Genomic DNA, 24,487 nt, shown 5'->3' with positions numbered 1-24,487 from the left:
TTGAGTGTGCGTGCGTGTATGTATATATTACATATTATATTTTTACAGTCTATGGTATGTACCTGGATATTGGGTCGGGGGTGCGGGTCTGGATGATTTTTTATGTGTTTAAATAAATTTGTAGTTTTACCACTGTATTTTATGTCCAAATGACAACTTGCCGTTGTTTAATTTTTGGCTTTAAAATACTGTACATCCACACCGCGCTCCTCTTGCTTTCTCCAGCTCCTCGGCTCAGTGCTCCGTCTCCGTGCAGCTGGTGTGCTACCTGCCGCTTCTGAGTCACGTGAAGGTACAAAATCAAAACAGCAGGGGGGGGGGGGGGGGGGGGGACAAAGCAGCAGCACTTAAAGACAGAAAGTCAGGTCGCCTCCTCAGTGCAGAAATACAGGAGAGAAACTGACACGTGACAAGTATCGATCTCATTGCACAGGTATAATTAATAATAATTTACACTTTATTAATCCCACGAGGGGAAATTCAGATTTTTTCAGGTATCATTCAATATCAACATTAACGTTGGTATCGATATTATCTATATTTGGATCGATCCGCCCACGACTAGTGTAGTGTTATGAACAAATACCACAGAATCTGTTCATTTCTCTAACGTTCACATTTCTCCCCAAAAACTACACAGTGCACATTTAAATGTTAAATAAGCCTTTTTTAACGTCTATTTGACCACCATAATAAACTATCTACATTTTATTCGATATGCTTAAAAACAATGCTACACACAAATAAACACAAGATGACTTTATGCACATTAGCCCCGAAAATTACAAAGCAATAACTGCATTATTAAAGAGGATTATTCAGGCTTATATTACTTTGGGATTTTTCATTATTTTTGATATTTCCATTTAGTTCTGACTTTTTGTTTTTAATTTCAGTTTAGTTTAGAGCATGTTTATTGCCATTAGCACAAGTATAGGGCAGTAAGTAAGTTAGTTAAGTGATTTTTGGGGTCACAAGCATTAAAGTTTAGGAACCCTGAATTAGATCCATTATGTGGAGTGATATTTACAGATGGAACTATTTTAAATGTGAAATCATTGATCATGAACATTTGAAACTATGAACATTTGTTTCAGCATTTGAAGAGACCTCCTTCTCTGTGGGTCCTCCCTGCTAAAATAAATAATACAACTCCCTGCCCCCCTAAAAAACAAACAAACAAACAAAAACAAAACGGTAATCAACATTTAAGAGATGTATGTGGCATTATTTTTGGCTCGATGCTGCAGAAAATAAAAAGAAGCAACAAACTGCTGCTCTGATTAGTAAAAGTCATGACAAATTAATGTCAATTAGCTCGTTACCAAAAGGTCAAAACAATCTTTTACTAAAACACATTCAACCAGGGGCCGGGTGTGAATGCGGTGGTGGCATATGGATAGATGTCAGCGGAGGTCGGTGTCCTGCGGGACCCGCTGTTGGGTTAAAGCCTGTCAGAAGCATTAACACCAAACTAATCTGTACACCAGCTGCTTCCGCACTCTGCCATAAAACAAGCATGCAGAGGCCACGCACGAGGAGTTAAAGGACCATTCACAGCTCACACAGAACCTGCTTTGTGACAATAGTGACATCCTGCTCGAGTCCCATAGAAGCTGCACTGTTCTTTACAAAGTGTGACTCAATCTGAAGTACTGGACAACAACAACAACCTCCTGGAAACGTCTCGACATGTTTTTGAACCTTTAGGTGTCCAAAATGTGAAATAAATCCATCCAGTCCTTTGTTTGTGGTCTGCATAAGTCTGACATCACAGAGAGAAATGATCTGTGCTCCCCTTGTGATGTCACAGTGGGATTCTGGTAAAAGAAAAAAAGAAATCCCTCCCCTGGTTTCTTCACTCATGGACTTCACCTCCAGCCTAGAGCAAAACTTTTGCTGAGGTCCGCCAATTTTATTCTTGCGATCGAAGGAGTAATGTCTGCTGGGAAAACTCAGGGGGCGGGGCTTAATGCATTTAAAGGGACACACACACCAAAACAGAGCGTTCTTGAGAGAGCTGGTTTCTACAGGGTCACAAACCTCCTCTGCTGCTTGATTCATGTTTTATTTGGACCAAAGCTCAGAAACACAGATGTTTCATTTAGACCACAGGGGGCGCTGTTTGAAAAGGTGGAGAAGGGGGAGAATATGTCCCCTTTAAGATGTTGAGAGTGTTGCTAAGCCTGACTTTGTTTTCTTGCGTGCTCGTCAGGTCAACGTTTTAATAATGGCTCAGCTGAACGTTTACATACAGGATATCCATATTCTAAAGATTATAACTCCAAACGACTCTGGTGACGCTTCCCCCAAACAGTCAACATTATCATCTGGAAGGGTTATTGAATGTGTTCAGGTTCACATCAAAGAGTGAGTCTGTGTGTGCATTCACAAAGCGTGAACAGAAGAGAGAAGGGGATGAAGATGAGGGAAATAAAGATGAAACTGACAGGGAAAAGTTAGCTGGGGTCAAACAGAGGTCATCACATCATAGTGATTCTGCGTGGTTGTAAATATTGGCGTCCCAGTCTGTACCACACTACAGAGGGAGGATAACGTTCCTGTCTGACTTTTCATTCATTGATGTGCATATAAATTCCAAAGAATAAAGGTCACTTTAATGTCTAACATGGATGGACTTCAGACGGCACATGGGGAGATTTTCTTGTGTATTCATGTAGTTCCATGAAGTCACCACTAGATGGCATTAGACACCTGGCTCTCCGCTCAACCTCTCCTCTGACTTCAGCCCGAAACTACACTCAGAGCAGAAGAAGAACATCAGTCAGGCAACTGCAGCTGATGCAGAACGCTGCTGCTAGAGTCCTGACCAAAACCAAGAACCTGGATCACATCAGTCCAGTTCTGAGGTCCTTAAACGGACTGCCAGTCTGTCAGAGGATAGACTTTAAAATCCTTCTGCTGCTTTATAAAGTGCTTTAATGGTTTAGTATACATAGGTGACATCCTGATTAATGCGAAGCGTCCGGACCGCTCAGGTGGTCTGGTCCAGGTCCTCAGAGTCAGAACCAAACAAGGAGAAGCAGCGTTCACTTTCTATGCTCCGTATATCTGGAACAAACTCCCCGAAAAACTGCTGAAACTCTTTTAAATCAGGTTAAAAGAATAATCCCAGATTATTCCTCTGCAGCCCAGACGGGCTCTTTTCTCCCAGTCTGCCTGCTGTAATTCAATCAGAACTGCTGCAGGACGGCATGATGGGAGTCTTCATGTCTGTCTGCGTTGTTTCCTGTTCACGAGACGGCTCACTGCACTTTAGCGAGGGAGAGAGCGTTCTTTTTCATTCTTCACACAAATATTTTCTGGTTATGAGGATCAATAACTGTTACACTGTGCTGTCTGTGTTTGAGCTTCTATCTCAATTTGAACGTTGGATACCCTCCATGTTTTTTTACGGATAAAGCAGTACCAAGGTGCATGAAGAGGAAAAAGGCTTGAAGAAGTCAAACAGCTGCAGCGACACTCTCGGCATGAAGATGGACTTCATTAACAAACGAGACCGATGTGTTTCGGCTCGTGGTCTTCATCAGGGTCAGGCTCTGAGGGCTGTAGATGGACATAAGCCTGAGGCGGTTTTATTTATACATACTGTACTGTAGGTACACAATCTATTCTCACTTGCTTATTTTTCTCCTCCTCAGAATCAGGGAAGTATTTTCTTAACGTTGCATTATTGCTATATGCAACATGTTGCTCCGTCCACGTAGAAGAAAAAAACGGCGTTCATTTCAGCTAAAACAACAAAAAATCAACAAGTCTCAAACATTGGACACATTCACAGGAGATGATTCAAAGCACATGCAGACTCTATATCATTGCATGCAAAATGATCTTTAAGTGTTGCCCATATGTGAGCATAGCTCAGCACAAAGCCTCTGCATTCGTTCAGCATCACGATCGTCTTTCCCCAGAAGTTTGATCAAGCTTAAAGCTGATCTTTGTAAATGCAGCGTGTTTATGTAGGTGTGAGGGAAGTCTGAATGTCTGCTGGTTCTATGGAAAACCACCCGTCCCCCTTGTTTCTCCAACACTAACATTCACCTGCCCTGCTCAGCATTTACAGTGTTTCTGCAGCTGGCAGGAAAACTGCTGCAGTCAGTGTGTGTGTGTGTGTGTGTGTGTGTGTGTGTGTGTGTGTGTGTGTGAGATCTGAATGCTTGTTAAGAAACATCACTTGGGAGGCCCGGCTTTATCTGAAAAAACGTAAAACGATCTGTCAGTGGCTGCTACTAAGAAGGGAAAACACACAGACAGTCCAACAGTCTCAAAACAAAAAATTTGCTACCAGACACCAAGAATGCATTCTGTCTCAACACGAGAAGAACTCAAGCGGTGTTCAAAACTCTGGTGTTAAAAAATAAAGCAATTGCAGAAGTTTAAAAAAAAAACTGCATTCTTTGAGGGTCGGCTTGAGTCTGGCAACAAGAGCCCAGGAAGTCACATACACACCCCTTTAAAAAAGCCTGTTTTTATAAGCCGGGTACAGAATAGGATATTGATTCGTTGACAGTGTCGAGGGGGAATTTTTCATAACGCTGCATCAAATCTTCCACTCTGCAGAGATTTCCTGCCGACGTTTCTTTCACGACAGAAGCAGGCACACTGATGAAACGAGAACGCTGCCCTGGTGTCTTCAGATGCTGTCGGACACTTTCCATGCAGACAGCAGAGAATCATCAGACTCGTCTGGAGCAGGTTCTCAGGCTTTGATCTGCCAACGTGCCTCAGAGTGAACTGAACAACTGATGATTCGCTGATGTCTCAAAAATGAAGCTGAAATCGTACGGTGTGCGCCCGGCTTTAGGTGAGCAGTGAAGAGCATTAAGCAGCAATATGCTGCTGAACGTGAACGAAAGCATCTAGCAGACCTCTCCAGGATGCTTTGCATTCACACACGAGCTACAACCCGACTTCCTGCAAATCTGACTCTACACACCCAATAGTCATAATTTACCAACCTTTGATTGAACCCGATCAGTCCCAATATACATGAGTACACTTTTATTAGCTTCTTAATGGAAATGTAAAGGTCTAAAGTTTTTCTGCACGTTGCACAGGTTCATTAAAGCCGAGAAAACGCACGAAGCAATTTTAAAAGCTCAAAGAGATTTTCTTCAACATCTGCAGTTTCGTTCCCTCCGGCGAGGTCACGGCTTGAAGGAATGTACCTTGATTGTATCTACAGTTTATGCTAGCTATACTCCACAGCTGGGTTGGGCTGATATTGCTTTACAGCTTTAAGTCAGCGTGGTATAAAGTAAACTTTGGTTTGGAGTCCGCCCTGTTGGTGCGGCAGTAAACTGATGATTGAGTAAACTTCTGACGCGCTGACGCAGAGGTCGTAGCGAGAGTTTATGGAATGATGTTTTCTCAGCTGGAGCGATACAAAAAACTATAAGTGTGGAGAAAACACCTTTCATAGGGTCGTTTCAAAACCATCAATCTCAGCTGCACATTGTGTGTAGAGGACGTTAGCATGCTAACAAGCTAACCTAAGATGGTGAACAAGGTCGATATTCTATCTGCTAAACGAACACTTTGTTGATTTGTTCTCTGCAGAAAGGTGTGTGAGAAGTGATGACGTTTGACGACCCATGCTAGCTTTAAAGGGACTACTGTAGTTTGGCACGTTGACAATCCAATGATCGATCAGTTGGAGGCAGAGTTTGAGTTTGTGATGTGACTGATGAGTTTTGCCAACCATGCATGTTTGATCTAAATACAATGAGTTCAAACTTCTTTTTTTGCTGCTGTGTATGGAAAATGCTTCCTGAATATTCTCCCGTCTGTTTACTGTATGTTTGGTTCACTCATTAAGAACTGCCTGTTGGGCATTGATGAGGAGGGGCCAAACCAACAACAGAGGGGCATACAGTGCCCCCCGAGAGGCTCCAGGGACCTGAGAGAAACAGGGACAGAGACACAGAGGGACAGTTCAACAGATCGTCAGATGGACACCTTCTGCATCTGAGATTTAAAAAGAACCAACAGGTGAGCCGTGGTCCTCAGCACCAAGAGCGGGCACCAGAAGGTACTTTGCATTTTTATGTTTTTCTACTTCTTTTCAGCCTGATCAACTTTGAATATCCAAATGAATTTCTGCTTCCTCCAGAGCATATCAGTATTTCTCTGTTTGTTTCGTCCTTTCTGTAGCTGTATGATCTTTTATCGGAGGATTATTATGAACGTCGGCCTCCATTGAGCGTAGCTAATTCTTCTTAATTGGCTCTTGAGTGGTTTCTGAAAGTCTGAAAATGTTAGTTTGCTGATCTGTTTGTGAAGCTGGCTCTCTCTTGAGATGTGATGTTTTCGACTTTACACCGCAATACCCATTTTTAACACTAGGTGTCTCAGTTACCATTCAGTCTTCAAGTGGATGCATACGATTTGCATGTATACATATATTTAGCCAGCCTTGACATCAAATTAGGCATCAACACCTAGTATAAATGTAATGACATCTATTATAGAGCTTCACCTGCTTTAAACGTATGCAAGCGATTAACTTAAAAACATGCAAAAATACACAAATATTTTATGAATTATTCTGCATTTTGCATGTTGGAAACTGATAGTTTTGATTCTTTAAGCATATTTTCATGATCACTATTTCCTTTTTTGAAAGTAGGATTTAAAAAAACAGCATTTCTCAGTCGGCTATGTTGGAGAAATAAGCACAAGAAACCACTTTTAGACAAGTTGAGATTTGATTGCTGTTAAGGTTTCTCCTCCTTGGATCCATATTGTCGACAGTGGATGAAGGGAATTTTAACATTTAAACCAAAATAAAAGCTCCAAATAAGAAAATTGTCCATTCTTGTTTTTTAATGACCGAAATGTGAAAGTAAAATGTGAAAAGCAGCTTCACATCGTTGCAGCAGTGAAAAGTGTCTGAGCGCTGGTGTTAATAAAACCATAAAATCCCATCTGGAAACTGCAGCAGAGAGACCACAGCCTGAGAAACCACACGTGAACATAACCAAGACTCTGCTGAATCCTGGAAATGAACCAGATAGAGTCTGTCTGTGTGTGTGTGTGTGTGTGTGTGTGTGTGTGTGTGTGTGTGTGTGTGTGTGTGTGTGTGTGCGAGAGAGAGAGAGCGTAGCGAAGGCAAAGACTTGAATGTTTGACATTTTGACATTTCAACAAACAATTAGTTTGTGGCAGGCAGAGGACAAAAATCTGAGGCAACCGAACTTTGTGTCTTTGAGATTTTGTATATCATATACTCGACGTTTCAAAACCACAAAGGGAACGCATTACACTGAATTTTTTTTAAATATAATATATACAACATCCGGATGATTAAGTTATTCCTTGAGCCTTGCTAGTAGTGGAACCAGAACAGTCACATTTTTCCAACAGTGGCGCTAGAGAAAAGGTCACAGGGTTGTTTATATTTACAGCGGTTTCGTTTCATGGATCATACAAATCCAAACTCAAATTCTTACAACTCTTGCTGACAGAGAAGTTGCTCTGGTGGATGTGCAAACATATTTCCATGTTAACTCTGAGCACGTGTTGGGAATGAAGATTGAACAGAATACTTCTTATTGACTGCACAAAAGTCACTTTTCATGGAGAAATCGTAATCCAGTGGTCGTTTGCAACTTCTTTTATTTTTTATATTTTTGCAGGTATAGCACTCAAACAGTCATGTCAACTTTAATGTCATTAAAATGCATAAAGGTCCAATCTCCTCCTGTTCAGCTAAAATCAGTGTCAGAGCTCCTCTTCAACATGTGTGTGAAGTGTGTTGTTGTAAATCCACTCTGATCCTGTATTTGATCATGTCTATAAACCCCTCTATTTCAGCCCTGCTCAGAACAGGCTGTTTCTGTGTCTGTAGCTTTAAATATGTAAATGAGTGGTGTCTGACCACGCCCCCTCTCTGGAAGGGCTCAGGTGTACTCGCTGCTTTCTGGCTCCATGTCCTATTGTTTACGGTGAGAAGGCAGACTCAGAGGGCAAAACAAACACCTAGCTGTGGGAGTGTCACCCACCTGGGGGAGGGGCTACTGCCCTTTGTGATGTCATGAAGGGAATATCTCCAAACGGCCTGATTGAGCACACATTTTCTGATAAGTGGAGCAGGCAGAAGACAGAGAGGACAGACTTATCTTATCATTAAGTGCGTTTGTAGACAGACAGGAGACACATGTTAGAGTTAAGCCTTTTACCTTTAAAGGTACAAAACTGAATAAAATTATTTTCTCACAAACCAGAGGGAGGAGGTGCAAATAAAAAATAGACCACACTAAATGACAAAAAAAACCTTTAAGACAGTAAGGTGAAGAGCAAATGGCTATGATATGGGATGAAGATACTGTTTAGTATGATTATAGAGGCATGTACATTGACTAAACATTAGTCAATGTACATGCAGAAAAACATTTAAATGTCTCCTGTATCTGTTTTTCATCTGAAGCCTCTTGTTGCTGTTTTTCTGTTTCATTCTTCATCACAGTTCGTTTGAGGTTGGATTATCCGCAAACCTTTTCAGATCTAATCCAACTGTCCTTGCTTTCAGATTAAGTGTCTTTCAAGGGTCCATTAAGTATCAAGACATGCGGCCTGGAGAATTAGTCAATTAAGGACTTGATGCACAGCCATCTCGCTTACCCACAAAAACACACACTCTCACACACAGTTGTGCTGTAGACACATTTGTAAATCCACACACGCATAATCTAATGTACATGTTGGGAGTCAACTCAGCAGTCTGACTCAGACTTTGTGGTTTTCAAACCCACCCACATACACACACCTTCTAAAAGACACAAACATGCACACACTGCACATGATGTGTGGTGTGGCTAAAGAGCGACAGTCCCTCTGTCTCTGCTTGTTAGACATTAACTCTAGATCATTAACGGTAATTCAAGGTTGGATTCATATTTTCCAGAGAGCTGGTAATGAATAAAACCCACTCACAGAGACCCTTCCAGAAAAACCAAAAGACCCCCCGAGGAAAACATCGCTACATCTGCACGCACGGCTCTGCCAAAATGCAACAGGAAAATCGAGCTTTAAAATCCCAAACTTTGCAACAATTACTGCATAAGATACATGTCAACAATCCTGATTTGGAAAACCAAGAGAATGAGCTTCCTATTGGGACAACATAGGCCGTGAGATGTCTGAAAGCTAACATGCTAACAAAAAAATACATTCACAGAATTTAAAGTTGTCCATTTCCATTAGCTGAACGCCATCTTTGAAATGAGAAACAATACCAACTAATGTTTGTCATGGTCACTACCCATAAATCATAAATGTTATATAGGCCAGATGAGAACTTACAAAAAACACCTTATAGTGAAAACATTTCCGGTTCCATAAAACTTCCATAAACTTGAAGTTTTCCAGCTGGTTAGCTCACAATGGCTAGCTTTTTTTAAAGTGTGAAACAAACTCACAGGATGTACGGATTTATACCTTTGAAAAGAATGCTAACACCAACACGTCAATATGTTTGTAGAAGTGTTACCTTTTTTCAGTTGACATTTTTTGTCATCATAAACCTGGTAAAATATCAAGGGGCATTCAGAGGTCGACATACTGGGCTGGTGCCTTATAACCAACATGGGTAACTATAGGCGCTAAAAGGTTTTCATTTCTGGTAACACAAAAATACTCCAATATTTGACTGTCAATAAATGTCCAAATTAAATTTAAATGCAGTGCGTCCCAAGCGAATAGTCGTTAGTCGGTACTTCAGTATGGACCACAGCGGTGGGTCGACTGACTGGCATTGCCATCCGGTGCTTGTAGCAAGTGAACCTCCTGTCCACATCTGGATCCACTTAGCCGAGATCAGCAGCTTCTTTACCATGTTGTTGTGTCTGTCTGAGACAAAACTGAGTCTCCTGTGTCAGTTTGGACTCAGACGCTGATTTTTGGGGGGTCTTTATTGTGGTTTAGCGTTGCTGTGTTTTCAGAGATTCTGGGCCTTTCGGTGGTTTCAAGGACAGCCTGAGTGGCTTCACCGCACTTTGTTTGTCTTGGATCAGTAGAAACTTGTCAGAGACGCAGTTTGGAGAAATGCTTTCATACCCTGAGCCGGACATGAGGAAACTTTTTGATGCAATACCACCTTGTAAGAGGTTTTCAAGTTTGATTATGACAGTTTATTTCATATAAGGCTGAGTCGTCTTTCTTCCACCATCTTCTCCTTGAACTCTCTACGGAGGAGAGCTGTCTCCACTCTCGATCCACATCCAAGACTTGCAGGGGTCATAAAGTTCTCATGCCATTAAAGTCATCAGAAAACACCATCTCCAGGCCAACGCTTCCTTACATGAATGAAAAGATGAAATGGTCGGCGAAGCCTCAGCCTCAGCCCACCGGCGGTTTTCCCGCTCCGCTGCTCTACTGTACTTACGATCCCACAAAGAGAATGATGGGAGATTTTCCGTGGCTTCCTCGGAGGCAACCTCAGCGGCCATGATTCCCAAGAGCTGGGCCACAATATCTCCCCCCCCCCCCGACTTTGGAAAAACTGAATTATGAATTACTTGCATGTGAAAGGGGGCGCCAAGGGCAATTATCCAGGGAGCTCTTGCATAAAGAGCTGGAGGGAACAATTTTGGAAGAATGTCAGAGGAGAAAAATTAAAAAGTCAGACCTACAAAAGTGAAGGAAACTGTCCCAAATGTATAATAGAATGAAAAAGGACTGTTAAGCTGTAGAGCTGTTGATGTCATATTCTTCATGCTTAATTCTGAAACTCTTCATACACGTCTGACAGGCCCTTCCTTCCCTACACACAGAAAACATGCTGTGTGGAAAGCGTCATCATTAAACGGGGTCATCTTTTCTTTTCTGGGTGTGCAAAAGGAGAAATATTACGAAAGGTTATGACTACCCATTGTTTCCCACACATCAACCTTACCTGGCCGTCACAGACAGGTAACCCAAATGATCAGTGTTTCTTTTATATGCAGCCTATTTACTCATTTATTTTCGGAGAGATGACTGCAGTGGTCTCTCATATCATGCAGTTCTAAACCACGGTGGCCAGGAGGTGTCAGACGAATGGATATCCAAAATGCTTTGCAAAGAGCAATGACAAGCTTGCATAAAGACATGACCGAAAAAGCCATGAACAGGAATGTATACAAATCTGATATTTAAAAATACGTTTAGATCATGTAAGGAAAAGCTGTAGTAGATATTCTTTGGCAAACCAGATCGGAAGAATATCCGGAGCAATCCTCCTGAAATGATCAAGATATTTTTTAATATTTTAAAGGATGAAATGAGATGAGATGAGATTCAACTTTATTGTCATTACACATATACAAGTATAGGGTAATCAGAATCAGAAATCAGAATCTATTAATTCAGTCATGCAGGAAAGGCCGCAGCAGGACTTCCTGACCATGAAATAAGAGTCTCTGACTTGTAAGTTATTAGTGAGACAGTAGAGTGTTTCCTGACTGTCCTCCCTGTCCGAAGCGTCTCTTACTTTGGGACGGGAATGGGAATCCTTTTCATCAAAGTCCTGCTCCCTGTGAGAACAGAGGAGCTTTGTGTTGTGTTGAGGAATTTGGAGCGTCTCTCGTGTGTCATCGTACATTATCTCTGCTCGTTCAACCTCATGACGTGTTTATTTTCTCTCTCAGACATGTTCGTTCTGTTGCAGGTCCACTAATTGCTCCATGAGTAATCGGGGGCCATGATGGCTGTGATGGAGCTCCATCTCCTGGCTCTGGCCGTGTGGGTTTGCGTGGGAGGTCAGGGCGATCAGATGAAGCCGGCACGGGCGCCCCTCATCCCTAACCGGCCTTTCGTCGTTGTGTGGAACGCTCCCACTGAGTCCTGCCGCCTTCGATTCAAAGTGGACTTGGACCTTAGTGTTTTTGACATAGTAGCGAATCTGAACGAAACCCTAAGTGGACCAAACGTCACCATATTCTACCACAGCCATTTGGGACACTACCCGTACTACTCACACACTGGGGATCCAATCAACGGTGGACTACCGCAGAACCAGAGCATCTCTAAACACCTGAGCAAGGCCCGGGCGGACATTGACAAGCTAATCCCCCACAAGGACTTCAGAGGCCTGGGCGTGATAGACTGGGAGAACTGGAGGCCCCAGTGGGTCAGAAACTGGGGCTCGAAGGACATCTACCGCAACAAATCCAAGGAACAGATTCGGAAACTTCACCCAAACTGGCCGGAGAGCAAGGTGGAGAACGAAGCGAAGGAAAGCTTTGAGAGGGCCGGGCTTTCGTTCATGAATCTGACCCTGGCGTTGGCTGAAGGTCGCAGGCCAGACGGGCTGTGGGGTTTTTACCTGTTCCCGGACTGTTATAACTACGGATACAAGCAGCACCCACAAAGGTACACGGGCGAATGCCCCAACATTGAGCACGTACGTAACGACCATCTGATGTGGCTTTGGAAGGAGAGCACGGCCCTCTACCCGTCAATCTACCTGGACTACGAGCTCAAGTCCTCCCCCAACACGGTCAGGTTCGTCCACTACAGAGTCAAGGAAGCCATGAGGATTGCGTCCATCGCCCGTACGGACTTCACGCTTCCTGTGTTTGTCTACTCCAGACCGTTCTACGCGTACACCTTTGTGGTTCTTTCAGAGGTATGTTAAAATGTCATCGCCCAGTGTCTGCTTCTTACAGTCGGCGACAAAAAGATTAGGAATCAGACAATCTGCTCCAGTCAATAAAAGCTGAAATAAGCTTGTAGTCAACCACCCTAACAAAATAATTGCGTACAAAACCGTGAACATTAAATGAGCGATGATGCATATTTTCCGATGGATATCTCGTCTGCGCTCACAAAAGGGAAGGAAGTTGTGCTTTGAGAGATATTTGCCAAACTTGCCCTCCAATCCCTCCTTTTGTTTCACTCCAGTCGAGTTGTTGACGGTAACAGCAAACTTTCAGCTTATCAACAAACAACAGAAGAAGAAGAAGAAGAAGAGAGAAAGAGAGACATCCAGCCCATTTTGGTAAACGTTGGGAACCAGCCAGTCACAAATAGCAGACTTGTTTTGGAGAAAAAAAAAAGCTGCACTCAAAACCAGAAAATGCTAAACCTTTAAATTGGGTTGTCTTGAATTTTAAAAGCCTTCATTTTAACCTTGAAGTTGTTCTCTCTGTCATGATGGTTTCCTGGCTGTTCTTGTTTTTGTGTCTTTTTAAATTCTCGCCATCAACTGAGTCGAGTATGTACTTTTATTTTAAAGTTATTTTTTCGGGTAGGAAAGTTGAAAAGGATGCAGGAAATGTTGGGAGGAGAGGTTTAGGGGGATGACATGCAGCAAAGGGGTGAAGTCAGAATCGAACCCACAGCTGCCACGACAAGGACTATGATCTGTGTACATGGGGCTCCCAACATAACCGCTGGGCTATCGGCATTCCCCTGAGAATGGATGCTTCAAAAAGAAAGACGCCTCTCAGCCACAGTTGATATGAAACTTCAAAATTTGAATTCCCATGTCTAAATGAACGCTATGATAAGTAGATGGTCGTAGCTGAAGTCAGGTGTTTACCACGCTTTCCGTTTCAGAGTGACCTGATTCACACCATTGGGGAGAGCGCTGCGTTGGGAGCGTCGGGGGTTGTTCTCTGGGGATCATCAGAGTATGCACGGACACAGGTAAGGGTTAAACCTGCATTAGAAAAAGTACAGTGATGACTAGTGAGATAAAAATGAGTGAAAATGACCAGAATTAATTAAATAATCCTGCAGAGAAGAAAGGATGAATAAATGTTTGATGTTAACTAATCTCTTCTTGATTGGGGCGGCTGCAGCTCAGTAGAGTCGGTTGTTTCTCAGCGGCGAGGTTGAGGGTTTGATCCCCAGCTCCTGCAGCCACATCGGTGTGTCCTTGGGCGAGACACCTAAGCCCATGTTGCTCCTGCTGCTTTGTCTGGATTAGTTAATACTGATGCAAGTGGGAACTTTTTTTTTTTTTTTTTTTTTTTTTAAAAGTGTACTAACTGTGATTTCATCTCCCGCTCTTTTCAGAGAAATTGCCTGACAGTGAAGAAGTACATTGACGGTCCTCTGGGACATTACGTCATCAACGTCACGTCTGCTGCCAAGCTGTGCAGCAAGGCACTCTGCAAGAAGAACGGCAGGTGTGTACGCAAGAGCCTTGACTCGGGCGCTTATCTGCACCTGAACCCACGCTTCTTCCACATCCACCATAACTCGGCACCCAGGGGCCCCCGCTTCCAGGTCAAGGGTCACCTCAATAACCACGACATCCTGGACATGAAGCACAAGTTCACCTGTCAGTGCTACCAGGGCTGGACGGGTGTTTACTGCGAGATGCCTCAGAGTCCATCACGTCCTCCTCCTCCTCTTCCTCACCCACGGGAGCACACCCTGCTGGGAGACATCCTGCTCCTCCTGTCGCTCCATTTCTCCTGCCTGTGCATCATCATGTTCCTGGGACTCTGTCTGATTATTAAGTGTCTGATTCTGTAGACACCAAGACTTCATTTTGGGACTGAAGAGTCGTCGTTGAGAAAACAATAAAAGGTCTTCAGAAGGAGAAGTTACAGTTTGGATGCTGCAGTACCTCAAACGTCCACTAGGTGCTGCTTCATGAAAACTGCTGTGAAATGTGTTTGGTATTTGTGTTTGGGTCACCTTATGGATTTTTAAATAAAATATAAATGGTCTCCTAAAAAAACAAGTCCTGTCGGGTCCCCGCGACGTTTTTTAAAAAAGCATCTTTTTTAAATAAGTGGAAAGTGTTTGCAGCAGCAGGCAGCCGTCAACAGAAAAAAGCGCCGCACCCTCGTAATAATGAGAGGACACAATTATCTATTTAACAGTTTTCAAAACTGGTATACTCCAGAATATTAAGACATAAAAGTAAAAATGATAATTGCTGATGAAGGATTTGTGCGCTGGCAGACTAAATTATTTACTTCTGTGTTCAATTTCTGATCATGTTTCTATAATATTTATACATTTTCTGAGAAAACCTGCACCAAGGAAATCTTATATGGAGTTTGTTTTGTCCAGCAAAAGCACAGAATAAATATTATTCTCTTTCCAAAAACAATCAGTAAATCAAGTGAGACAGTCATTTGTCTCACGTTGGATAATGACTGTAATGAGGCTCTCCGTCAGTCGGGATGGAGCGAGTCGGTCGGGTGAGTCACAGCGAGCTACTGTAGGCGGTTTAACAATAGTCCCAGGAGAGAGGGAGGAACAAACACTGTACAGGGGGACGAGAGGGGGGAGGAGACGTCTCTGTTGCAATTGGAGGTTCATGACTGTTGAGTAAAGTGAGGATTACAGAAAGTGTTGAAGTCAGCCAAATTAAAGTCTTAACTTCACTTTAACAGAAGCTTCAGAGTTTAAGGATTAACCTGCAGCCGCTGCAGGATCAGAAAGACCTTCGACATCAATCTTTACACTTCCCACTTAAAAGTCAGATGTTATTACGTTTATGGTGGAGTCGAATTAAAAAAAAAAAAAAAAGTGTTTTTTTATTTACTGATATAAAAAAACCCCTGCAATTTCTAACAAGATTAAGTTTTGTGTTTTAATGGGAAAAAGATTAAAATGCAGATTCACTCATGAGGATGCATTCTCTGTGTACAATGAAGGTTAAAGTAAGTATTCAAGGCGCGGTGGATATCCTCGAGGTCACAGCGGCCCTTTTCTGCACGTCACCCCCAACGTTTCCTCTCCCTCCTCAGCTCTTAAAACGAAAGCACAAACAACAGTTACTGAGACTCTGAGCCGAAGCCGACTCGGTTGAATAATTCTGGTAGCTCGGCTCTGTCGGCGTTATTATCGGATTATGATGATTGACAGTCGAAGGAAATAAACAGCCTGAGAGCATCTGCAATTCACAGTGCTGTGTTTTTTTTTCCTTCATCGTTTGAGTCAAGAAAATGTTGTCAATGAAAGTTACATCACGGAGAATAGTGTGACTCAATCAACACAGCTTTCCCTCTCGTTTCCACCCAACTCATACGACACCATTCGTTATAGAAATAAACTAAACAGAGCTGCACAATTCAATCTGAAAGCAAACACCTGTGATTTTACAAACCACAGACTGTGTTTAGCTCCTCCACTCGGACTAATAACCATCATCAGGTCCAGTCTAGTGTCAGCACTCGCTCTGGATATTCAGCTCGTGCAGAGTCAACGTGAGAAATCGAACCGGTCCATATCACAGCACTTAAAAGGACCAATGTTGTTATTTATTTTCCTTTCGTCACTGGGTCGTGAACAGACACAGAAAGGCATTTACTTTGCTGTGTGAAAAAAAACAAAAACGTCTTTAACTTTATTAATTACTGGGAAAAGATAAAAAGTAAGGTTCACAGTTAAACAGGTCTGAAACCAGTTAAAAACGGATGTGATCCATTTCAGTGACAGCTCGGTTTGCTAATTCAGCTAATTCAACCTGTCAAACGTCCTCTTGTCCAAATATGTCAAAACAAAAAAAACATGGGGAAGGCCAAAAGTTCACAGTTTTAGTTCAGCAGAACAGAGAAAAAAACACCCATCTCCATAGCGACAGGATCAAAACAACATGAAGAAGCTAACGCATGTAAACCAAAGCAGCGGTACAAAATGTGCACGTTTGGGCGGATGTAAACATCCTTAAGAGAGCAGCGTCTGACAGCAGTATTCCTGTAAAAACCAAAGTTCATCCGAGAGGAATCGTGCGTCTATATGAGAGAAAAAGAAACATGAAACAGGAGGATTGATTGTTGCCCCACTAGACCGAGCCTTTCAGACGTCGGCTCTGATTGGCTCTTCATCAGCTGCTTCCTCGCCTCAATCAGCCGCATGTTGATTACAAGCTGCACGGAGGGAGAGCAAGTAAATATTTGTGACCCTCGTACACAAACAATTAACCTGATCCAAACTGTGACGAGTGACGATCCAGAAGGATAAGATGTCTGAGATGGAAAACAACAACATGCGATCGTGCTGCTTACTTAGCAAATGGTGCAAACACATCGTTTCCTTGTTCCAAAATTAAAAGTGTGTATGCAAGAAGAAGAAAATGATCCAACAGCTGGATGTGAACTCCCGGTTGTAGGTTTGAATCTTGACTTCAGCTGGGAGAGAAAAGCTCCGGTTTTCTGATGACGGGTTCAGTTTACCAACGGGAAGGAAAGGGTTGGAGGTTTGAAACCATCAAACAAAAGTATCTTCGAAATAACCGAGGATCACAGGGAGCAGAAGGTTCCAGTTCAAACGCTGGACAGGATGTTGATTCTGAATCCACTTCTCAGATCCGGATCCTGCACCAACACGTCTCCAAAGCTTCCAGAGGGGCCGTCAAGTGCAGAGTCAGGTCGGTGGGTGAAGATGGCATCAGAAACAATAAGGAGTCTGCAGGGGGGAAACCAGCAGAGGTGAACTTCACCGACATGTTTGAAGAGAAGAGGAGAGGTCACTTGTGTTTGCACGTGCAGACAGGAGACGTCAGAGACAGATCGGAGCAGAAGCAGAGCGACTGGGATGAAAGAGACAAAGTCTGTTTCCTCCCGATGAGCTGATAAAAAGATCAGAGACGAGGCATGAAGCTCTTTAAAGTCAACTGCTCATTCTGCACAACTGTTACACGACTCCTCAGATTAGATGACTCTCTGCTGGAAGAGAAAAATCAGAACTGGAAGCACTTGGGAGTTCTCTCCTCGTCTGAAGCTTGAGGTGATGGGAACAGTGATCGGTGCTGACTTTACAGGAGGGGCGTTATAAAGCTGGTAAAACTGCTACTTAGGTAATCTGAAGGTTGCAGGTTCGATTCCTGAGAGGAATTTATGTCATATAATGTCTTTTGTCCTGCATGTATGTAGGATGCCTTGAATTTCCCTCGGGATCAATAACATATCTATCATTTATTGAGCTGTCACAAAATCTAAACTAAAAAGCACATTTTCAAAGAATCTATGAATCTAAAAAGCTTAAAAGGAAGAACATGCAACTTTTTTAATCCAGCAGATGAAACCAAAGCTGCATTGTTGTGTTAGCATGCTAATGTTAGCGCTCTTTGGTTAAAGCAGTGAGTATATTGTTCTTCTTTTCTCCAGTCGTTGACTGAAACAGCTTTTAAAAAGAAAGACATTGAGATGTTCTTTGAAACTGAAGCGGAGCCGCGAGTTTGAACCGTCGATGTGAAGATGATGAGATGTTGACTTTCATCTGCAGCAACCACAGGATCCAGTTTCCGTCCTTTTAGAAGTAAATGTAATTTCTGTCGACCACCAGCCTGCAGGATCAGGCATCCTGCAGGCTGCACAGATGGAAATCAGCGAATATCTCCTGAAAGGTTTCATCTTATTCAGCATTTATGGAACCAACCAAGACCGATCCTGAACCGTCGGTTCTTCCCCGACGGCAGCTCGGGGCCTCATTACAGCTCCAGGAGGACCCGCGCCGTCTGAGCGCTTCCATAACACAGTCCATATGTCACTGTGGACGACTCTGACCACCTCAGCAGGGACGCTGAGGTTTCCGTGCAGGGCTGAGGGAGCGGGGAGGAGGTGAGGGGAGGAGGAGAGGACGTGAGGGGAAAGGGGAGGGGAGGAGGAGGCGAGGGGAGGAGGAGTGGGGAGGATTAGAGGGGAGGAGGAGCGGGGAGGATGTGAGGGGTGGGGAAGAGGGGGCGAGGGGAGGATGAGGAGGAGGCGAGTTAAGGAGGCGAGGGGAGGAGGAGCGGGGAGGAGGTGAGGGGAGGAGGCGAGTTAAGGAGGCGAGGGGAGGATTAGAGGGGAGGAGGAGCGGGGAGGAGGTGAGGGGAGGAGGCGAGTTAAGGAGGCGAGGGGAGGATGAGAGGGGAGGAGGAGCGGGGAGGAGGTGAGGGGAGGACATGAGGGGAGAGGGGAGGGGAGGAGGTGAGGGGAGGAGGGGAGGGTAAGAGGAGAGGGGAGTAGGAGAGGGGAGGAGGCAAGGGAAGGAGGGAAGGGGAGGAGGTGAGTGGAGGAGGAGAAGGGAGGAGGCGAGAGGAGGAGGCGAGGGGAAGAGGCGAGGGGAGGAGGCGAGGGGAGTAGGTGAGGAGAGGAGGAGCGGGGAGGAGGTGAGGGGAGGATTAGAGGGGAGGAGGAGCGGGGAGGATGTGAGGGGAGGGGAGGAGGAGGCAAGGAGGAGGCGAGGGGAAGAGGAGTGGGGAGGAGGCGAGTTAAGGAGGCGAGGGGAGGATGAGAGGGGAGGAGGAGCGGGGAGGAGGTGAGGGGAGGACATGAGGGGAGAGGGGAGGGGAGGAGGTGAGGGGAGGAGGGGAGGGTAAGAGGAGAGGGGAGTAGGAGAGGGGAGGAGGCGAGGGAAGGAGGGGAGTAGGTGAGGGGAGGAGGCGAGGGGAGGATTAGAGGGGAGGAGGCGAGGGGAGTAGGTGAGGGGAGGAGGCAAGGGGAGTAGGTGAGGGGAGGAGGCAAGGGGAGTAGGTGAGGGGAGGAGGCGAGGGGAGGAAGTGAGGGAGTTGGAGGGGCCTTTCATCCACTGAGGTGGAAACGAATCTGAAGTCAGGATCACAACGCTGGAGCCAAGAATCCAAACACCCCCCCACCCCAACCAGCCCTCCACCCACTATGGTTTCCTGAACACACACACACACACACACTGGGAGAGAGCTGTTATGAAATCAGTCAGTAGGTGTGTTTTCCTGAGTTTGCATTAACGTGGGGACAAAGAGAGTGTAAAGTTCAGAAGGATCATAAGTCTGTGTGCTTTCACTCTTTTCACTTTGTGATAACATTCATGAAACTTGAGGACTCTCTTTGACGTCTCTCTAAACGTGTCGAGAGACTTTCAAACAGACGTTTAACAGCTGCAGGTGTTTTCAAATAGTAAGAAAAGTCGATTCAGGCTCATTGTTTTAGAAAGGATACCTCAGCAGATCAGGAGACCTCGCACACACACACACACACACACACACACACACACACACACACACACACACACACACACACACACACACACACACACACACACACACACACACACACACACACACACACACACACACACACACACACACACACACACACACACACACACACACACACACACACACACACACACACACACACACACACACACACACACACACACACACACACACACACACACACTTCACTTGCGTCCATGTTTCAACTTTTTTTAAATTTGATTTTCAACGAGTTTCCGTCGTAGTATTTGTTTTTCGACTTCTGCACACGTCTAGGTTTTTTCCTTATGTAAAATGTTTGGAGCAAAAAAATCTTTTTTACATTTTCCAGTCCCACAAGACAACCAGTTGAATACTTTCCTGTGAAATTCACTGGACATAGATCTGGAAAAACTAGAAGTTGTGAAACAAAGAAAAGAAGTTGTTCGATAGACGACAGCTGAGAAAACAACCGGGACCACGTGAAGCTCTTCTGTTAAAACAATCTCTGCCTGAACACTTTTTCCACATAAATATTCAAATTTTTGAAAATGTGTCTACAGCTGACATAATTTAAAAGAGATGTATATCTATAATTCCCATTCACTCCCCATCTTTATTTGAAGCCAAGATTTTCTTCTGACTTACTTCTAGCTACTCCTTTTCAGACATTTTAAAAATATTTTGTTGATTATTTTCTTATTATTATTTTGTTGTTCTCTCCACATGTTCGAAATAAAACAATAAAAAGGAGCCATGGTTTTAAACTGAACAGTGGATAAAAGGGACGAAGCTTCGATGAACAAACATGGAGGGTCAAAGATGTTGAATATAAGTAACCACAGTTCACTCTTCTATAATACAACATGATTTCTTCCTGCAGACAGAAATCAGCGCTTCACTTGGCTGACACATTTATTCCGTTTAAAAACACACACACACACTGGAAAAGGGAAAATCCATGTGTATATTTAACGCTGACAGGGATCGGGTTCGCCGTGACTTTTGTCTTCTGCTTGTAAATATGCGTGGTGAACCACTGGAATCTGAGCCCCGGCTGGGTGAAAGCGTCGGGTCCACATGAAACATACACAGCGACACTCGGCTGCAGCGAGCAGCGAGGAAACAAATTCAGAGATACACAGAGATATACAATATTTCCTTTTATTCTCCGGCTGCATCTTTGACTTGGCCGAGAAATAAAAAGAAGCGTGTTATGATGTGATGTTCACGACTCCCTGTTCTCAGGACTGTCTGAGTTTGTGTGGTGTCACTCGTTAAATTTGTTCCCATTTGAATGTTTAACAAAATTATAGAGGAACTTTGGAGAGTAAACTCGGGTTGGAAGAGAGTAATTGGTGGTGAAACCTGAAATGAAAAAAAAAAAAAAAAACACTCCCAGCTTTAAGCTTCTTAAAATCAAACAATCTTTAAACGCACGGTATGTAAAACCCAATCAAAACAATAACACAAGAGGACGTCGAGGCTGGCGGGGAATCATGGGACTGATTCTCTTAGCTCCTCCCCCCCAGTACACAACAATGTAGACAGGGTGCAGTGGGTTAGTCTCTCTCGCTCTGATTAAACGACTATCCACCGTCCTATCTCTGAAACAAAGGCAAAAAAATCCGCCTTTGGCAGGAAGAATACGGAGCAACCATGGCAACCACTCAAGGTTATTTCCATATTTCTGAGACCCTCTTCCTGCTTAGCTTAGAGGAAGAAACGTGCACGTTGCTGAGGGGATACAACGGTTTTTGAAGCGTCCGGAGACGTCATTTCGGCGGTCCACTGCTGCGAGTACAGTATCAACATGAACCGTACTTTGGGTGGGGTCAAGCGTACTCAGGGCCCTCGGGTGAGACCAGTTTAAACCTGTAAAGATATAAAATGGCGTCCTTAAACGTCGGAGCTCAGTGACTGTTTGCTGAGGAGTTTTCACTGTGTTTCCTTAAACGCCATCAAACATGCTGAATGAATAAATTCCTCCTAATAAAAACATGCACGGCAGATTTTTCAGCATTGTTTTACTAGCTGGCACGCTCCTTGTCCGGGTGCATTGATGCTATTTTTGGAGGCTTGTGGCGGCCTGTACACATTGGTACAGAGAGGAATGTGTGTGTGTGTGTGTGTGTGTGTTGTGTCAGCCACACTCATGAGTGTTTTAATGCCAAGGCACGGGAACAAATAAAAACAGAAAACCAATCAGGAAACAACAACGCCACTAACTAATAGTGGTTTAGAAAGTCTCACGGTCCATTTACCACTTCAAATTAAGTCCTGGGTCTTTAATCAGACACATTCATTAAGATCATCACACTCATGAACCACGACCAATGTCAGGGTGAAATGTGATTTTTGCCCTTTAGGAAGTTTAATTTATCGATGTCAGTTGTTTGTTGGGACGACCTGAAGGTGTTCCCGTGTTGTTTCTCTGTTACAGGTTCCGTCACGGCGAGGTCGTTATCAGGGGACGAGCTCATTGGTTTGGAACTGAAAGTGAAAATGTATTGTTACGATGAGGGTCTCTTATCTTTGCTCGCCTTGTGTGTGTGTGTGTGTGTGTGTGTGTGTGTGTGTGCATCGTTCATGTTGTGGGAATGCTTGTTTTGTTTTTTCTTCTGTTTTCATTTTGTTTTGTTTTTATTCCCAGTATTTTATCTTATATAGTTTTTTTTCTCTGTGTCACATCTGCAGCTTTACACTGGGCTCGGGGGAATGACAGTATGTTGTGGTTAAAAGATGCCCTTAAGAAGTAAAATCCTGGTGTTGTACTGTCGGGTAAAATGAATTAAAATAAAATAACTGAAAAAAGAAAAAGAAAAGTGGAATTGTTTGAGAGTTTTGATATAGAAATAAGTAGGTAAATACAAAATCTGTCAGATATCTATAAATGTCTATTTTCTGCTTCATCCAAATGCTAAATAATCATGTCAGGTAAATTTAGACAAACGCACGCCAACACACATTGACTGTCATTGTTGTTGACACGTTTGTTTTGGTTTGTCAGAAGCTGATTGAAGTGGATGAGTCGAGACTTTTCTTCCAGAAAGGATCAGACCTCAGAGGAGCTCAGAGAACTCTCAGGGATTATAAACCTCTCTCTCTCTCTCTCTCTCTCACCCCCTCCCTCCCTCTCTCCCTGCTCTCTAATCGCTGTGTTGTGGTGGCGACGATTCCTCCTCCCTCTCCTCCGCTCTCCTCTCTGGGCTGTATATAAGTGTGGACGGCTGGCTTGTGTTTCAGACAGAGGAATGACTGCGAGCCTTTCGGACGTACGGCGAAGGGGGCCACCATGACCCCTGCCGTGACCCCGGCAAAGACACTCCAACCTCCCAGCAGGCTGCTTCTGATTGGTCGGTTTGCAGCATCTACAGGTGAGCTGATCATCTAATTTTTTAAGTTTCATGTTTAAAACAAAATAACTGTCTAAGGCTTGTTTTTTTAAATTTTTTTAAGACCATCGTTGTGCATCTTCTGTTTGAGTGCACAAAGAGCAAATTAAAGTGTATTTTTAAAACCCTGAGGGAGGAGGCGACCCTGGGTGTTACAGGATTGCTGGAGCGTCTGTTTACGGGTGATGCAGGAAGAGGAGGAGTGCCCTGTCATGTCAGGAATGTTGGCTCACCCTTAAGAATACACTCGCAGTTGAGAAAGTTTCTCTTATTTTGCAATTTGAGGCATAAGTGAGATTTCAAAAGGCTGCTTAAAAAAAAAAGCTGCACATCAGCAGTAACAGTGACTTTAAAGGTCTCGTGTTCTTACAGTCGCTTTCATTTAGCAGACGCAGTGACTCAGTCATCTCCGAGGGAAGCCGACGACGACACGGGAGGTCACAGTTTTGTTGAGCAGATGGTTTGAAAGTTCATCACAGAGCCTATAAAAAAGCTCTTTTGTGTTTATGGGAGTCTTGATGTTTTTCCGTCTGCCCTGCATGCAGACTCAAGAGGGTGAAAGTGACGGAGGTGAGAGATCAGAGGACGAAGCGAGGGCGCTTGATTGGTTGACGGGATTTCAGGATTGAGCTTTAATCTCCACGGGGTTTAATCTGACGGGTGCTCGGGCTTCGATTGAGGAATTGGCTCGTCGACGAGAAGAACTGATTTTGTTTGAATGACACGCAGCATTTTACAAAGGTTGAAATAAATCAGGAGTGCCTTCGTTCTTTGACATATCAAACCTGTGATTGAACTGTTTCAGCTTGACTTGTTCCTCTCTTTGTTGGAGATGATCTTTAAAATGTCAACTTTAAAAAGGACTGTTGAGACGAACTCAGATTAAATACTTCATGTTATTAAGTAGGTACATTATATCTTTCTTTTTTTTTGAGTCATGGCTACAAATGTGCAGCAAACGTTCTCATTGGCATCATGACAACAAACATCACTAAATAGTCCTCCAACTAGATTCTCTTTCCTAAACAATTCTTAAATGAGACAAAAAGTTGTCCAAGAAGAAGTTGTGTAAATGTAGGATTATATATTGTATTTCCCAGCAGTCTGTTTGCACCTGACATAGCATCCTTGACTGGCTATAATGGTGACCAGAATAACTGCTGCACTCACACTTCACTGTCAG

At 43.8% G+C, this 24,487-nt stretch overlaps 1 protein-coding gene across 1 annotated transcript; it reads left to right on the top strand.

The window, feature by feature from the left end:
* The first annotated feature begins 5,954 nt into the window (after positions 1–5,954).
* Positions 5,955–14,565, top strand: hyal6 (hyaluronoglucosaminidase 6). The gene is made up of 4 exons (XM_079345368.1): positions 5,955–6,052; positions 11,669–12,628; positions 13,561–13,650; positions 14,023–14,565. The coding sequence occupies exons 2-4, from the start codon at positions 11,702–11,704 to the stop codon at positions 14,485–14,487; spliced, it is 1,482 nt and encodes a 493-aa protein (XP_079201494.1). The 5' UTR covers positions 5,955–6,052; positions 11,669–11,701; the 3' UTR covers positions 14,488–14,565.
* Positions 14,566–24,487: the final 9,922 nt, after the last annotated feature.

The sequence above is a fragment of the Symphodus melops genome (assembly GCF_947650265.1).
Source record: "Symphodus melops genome assembly, chromosome: 6".
In the NCBI taxonomy this organism is placed as follows: Eukaryota; Metazoa; Chordata; class Actinopteri; order Labriformes; family Labridae; genus Symphodus; species Symphodus melops.
Note: the sequence above shows the minus strand (reverse complement) of the source record. Positions and strands in the feature narration are given on the sequence as shown.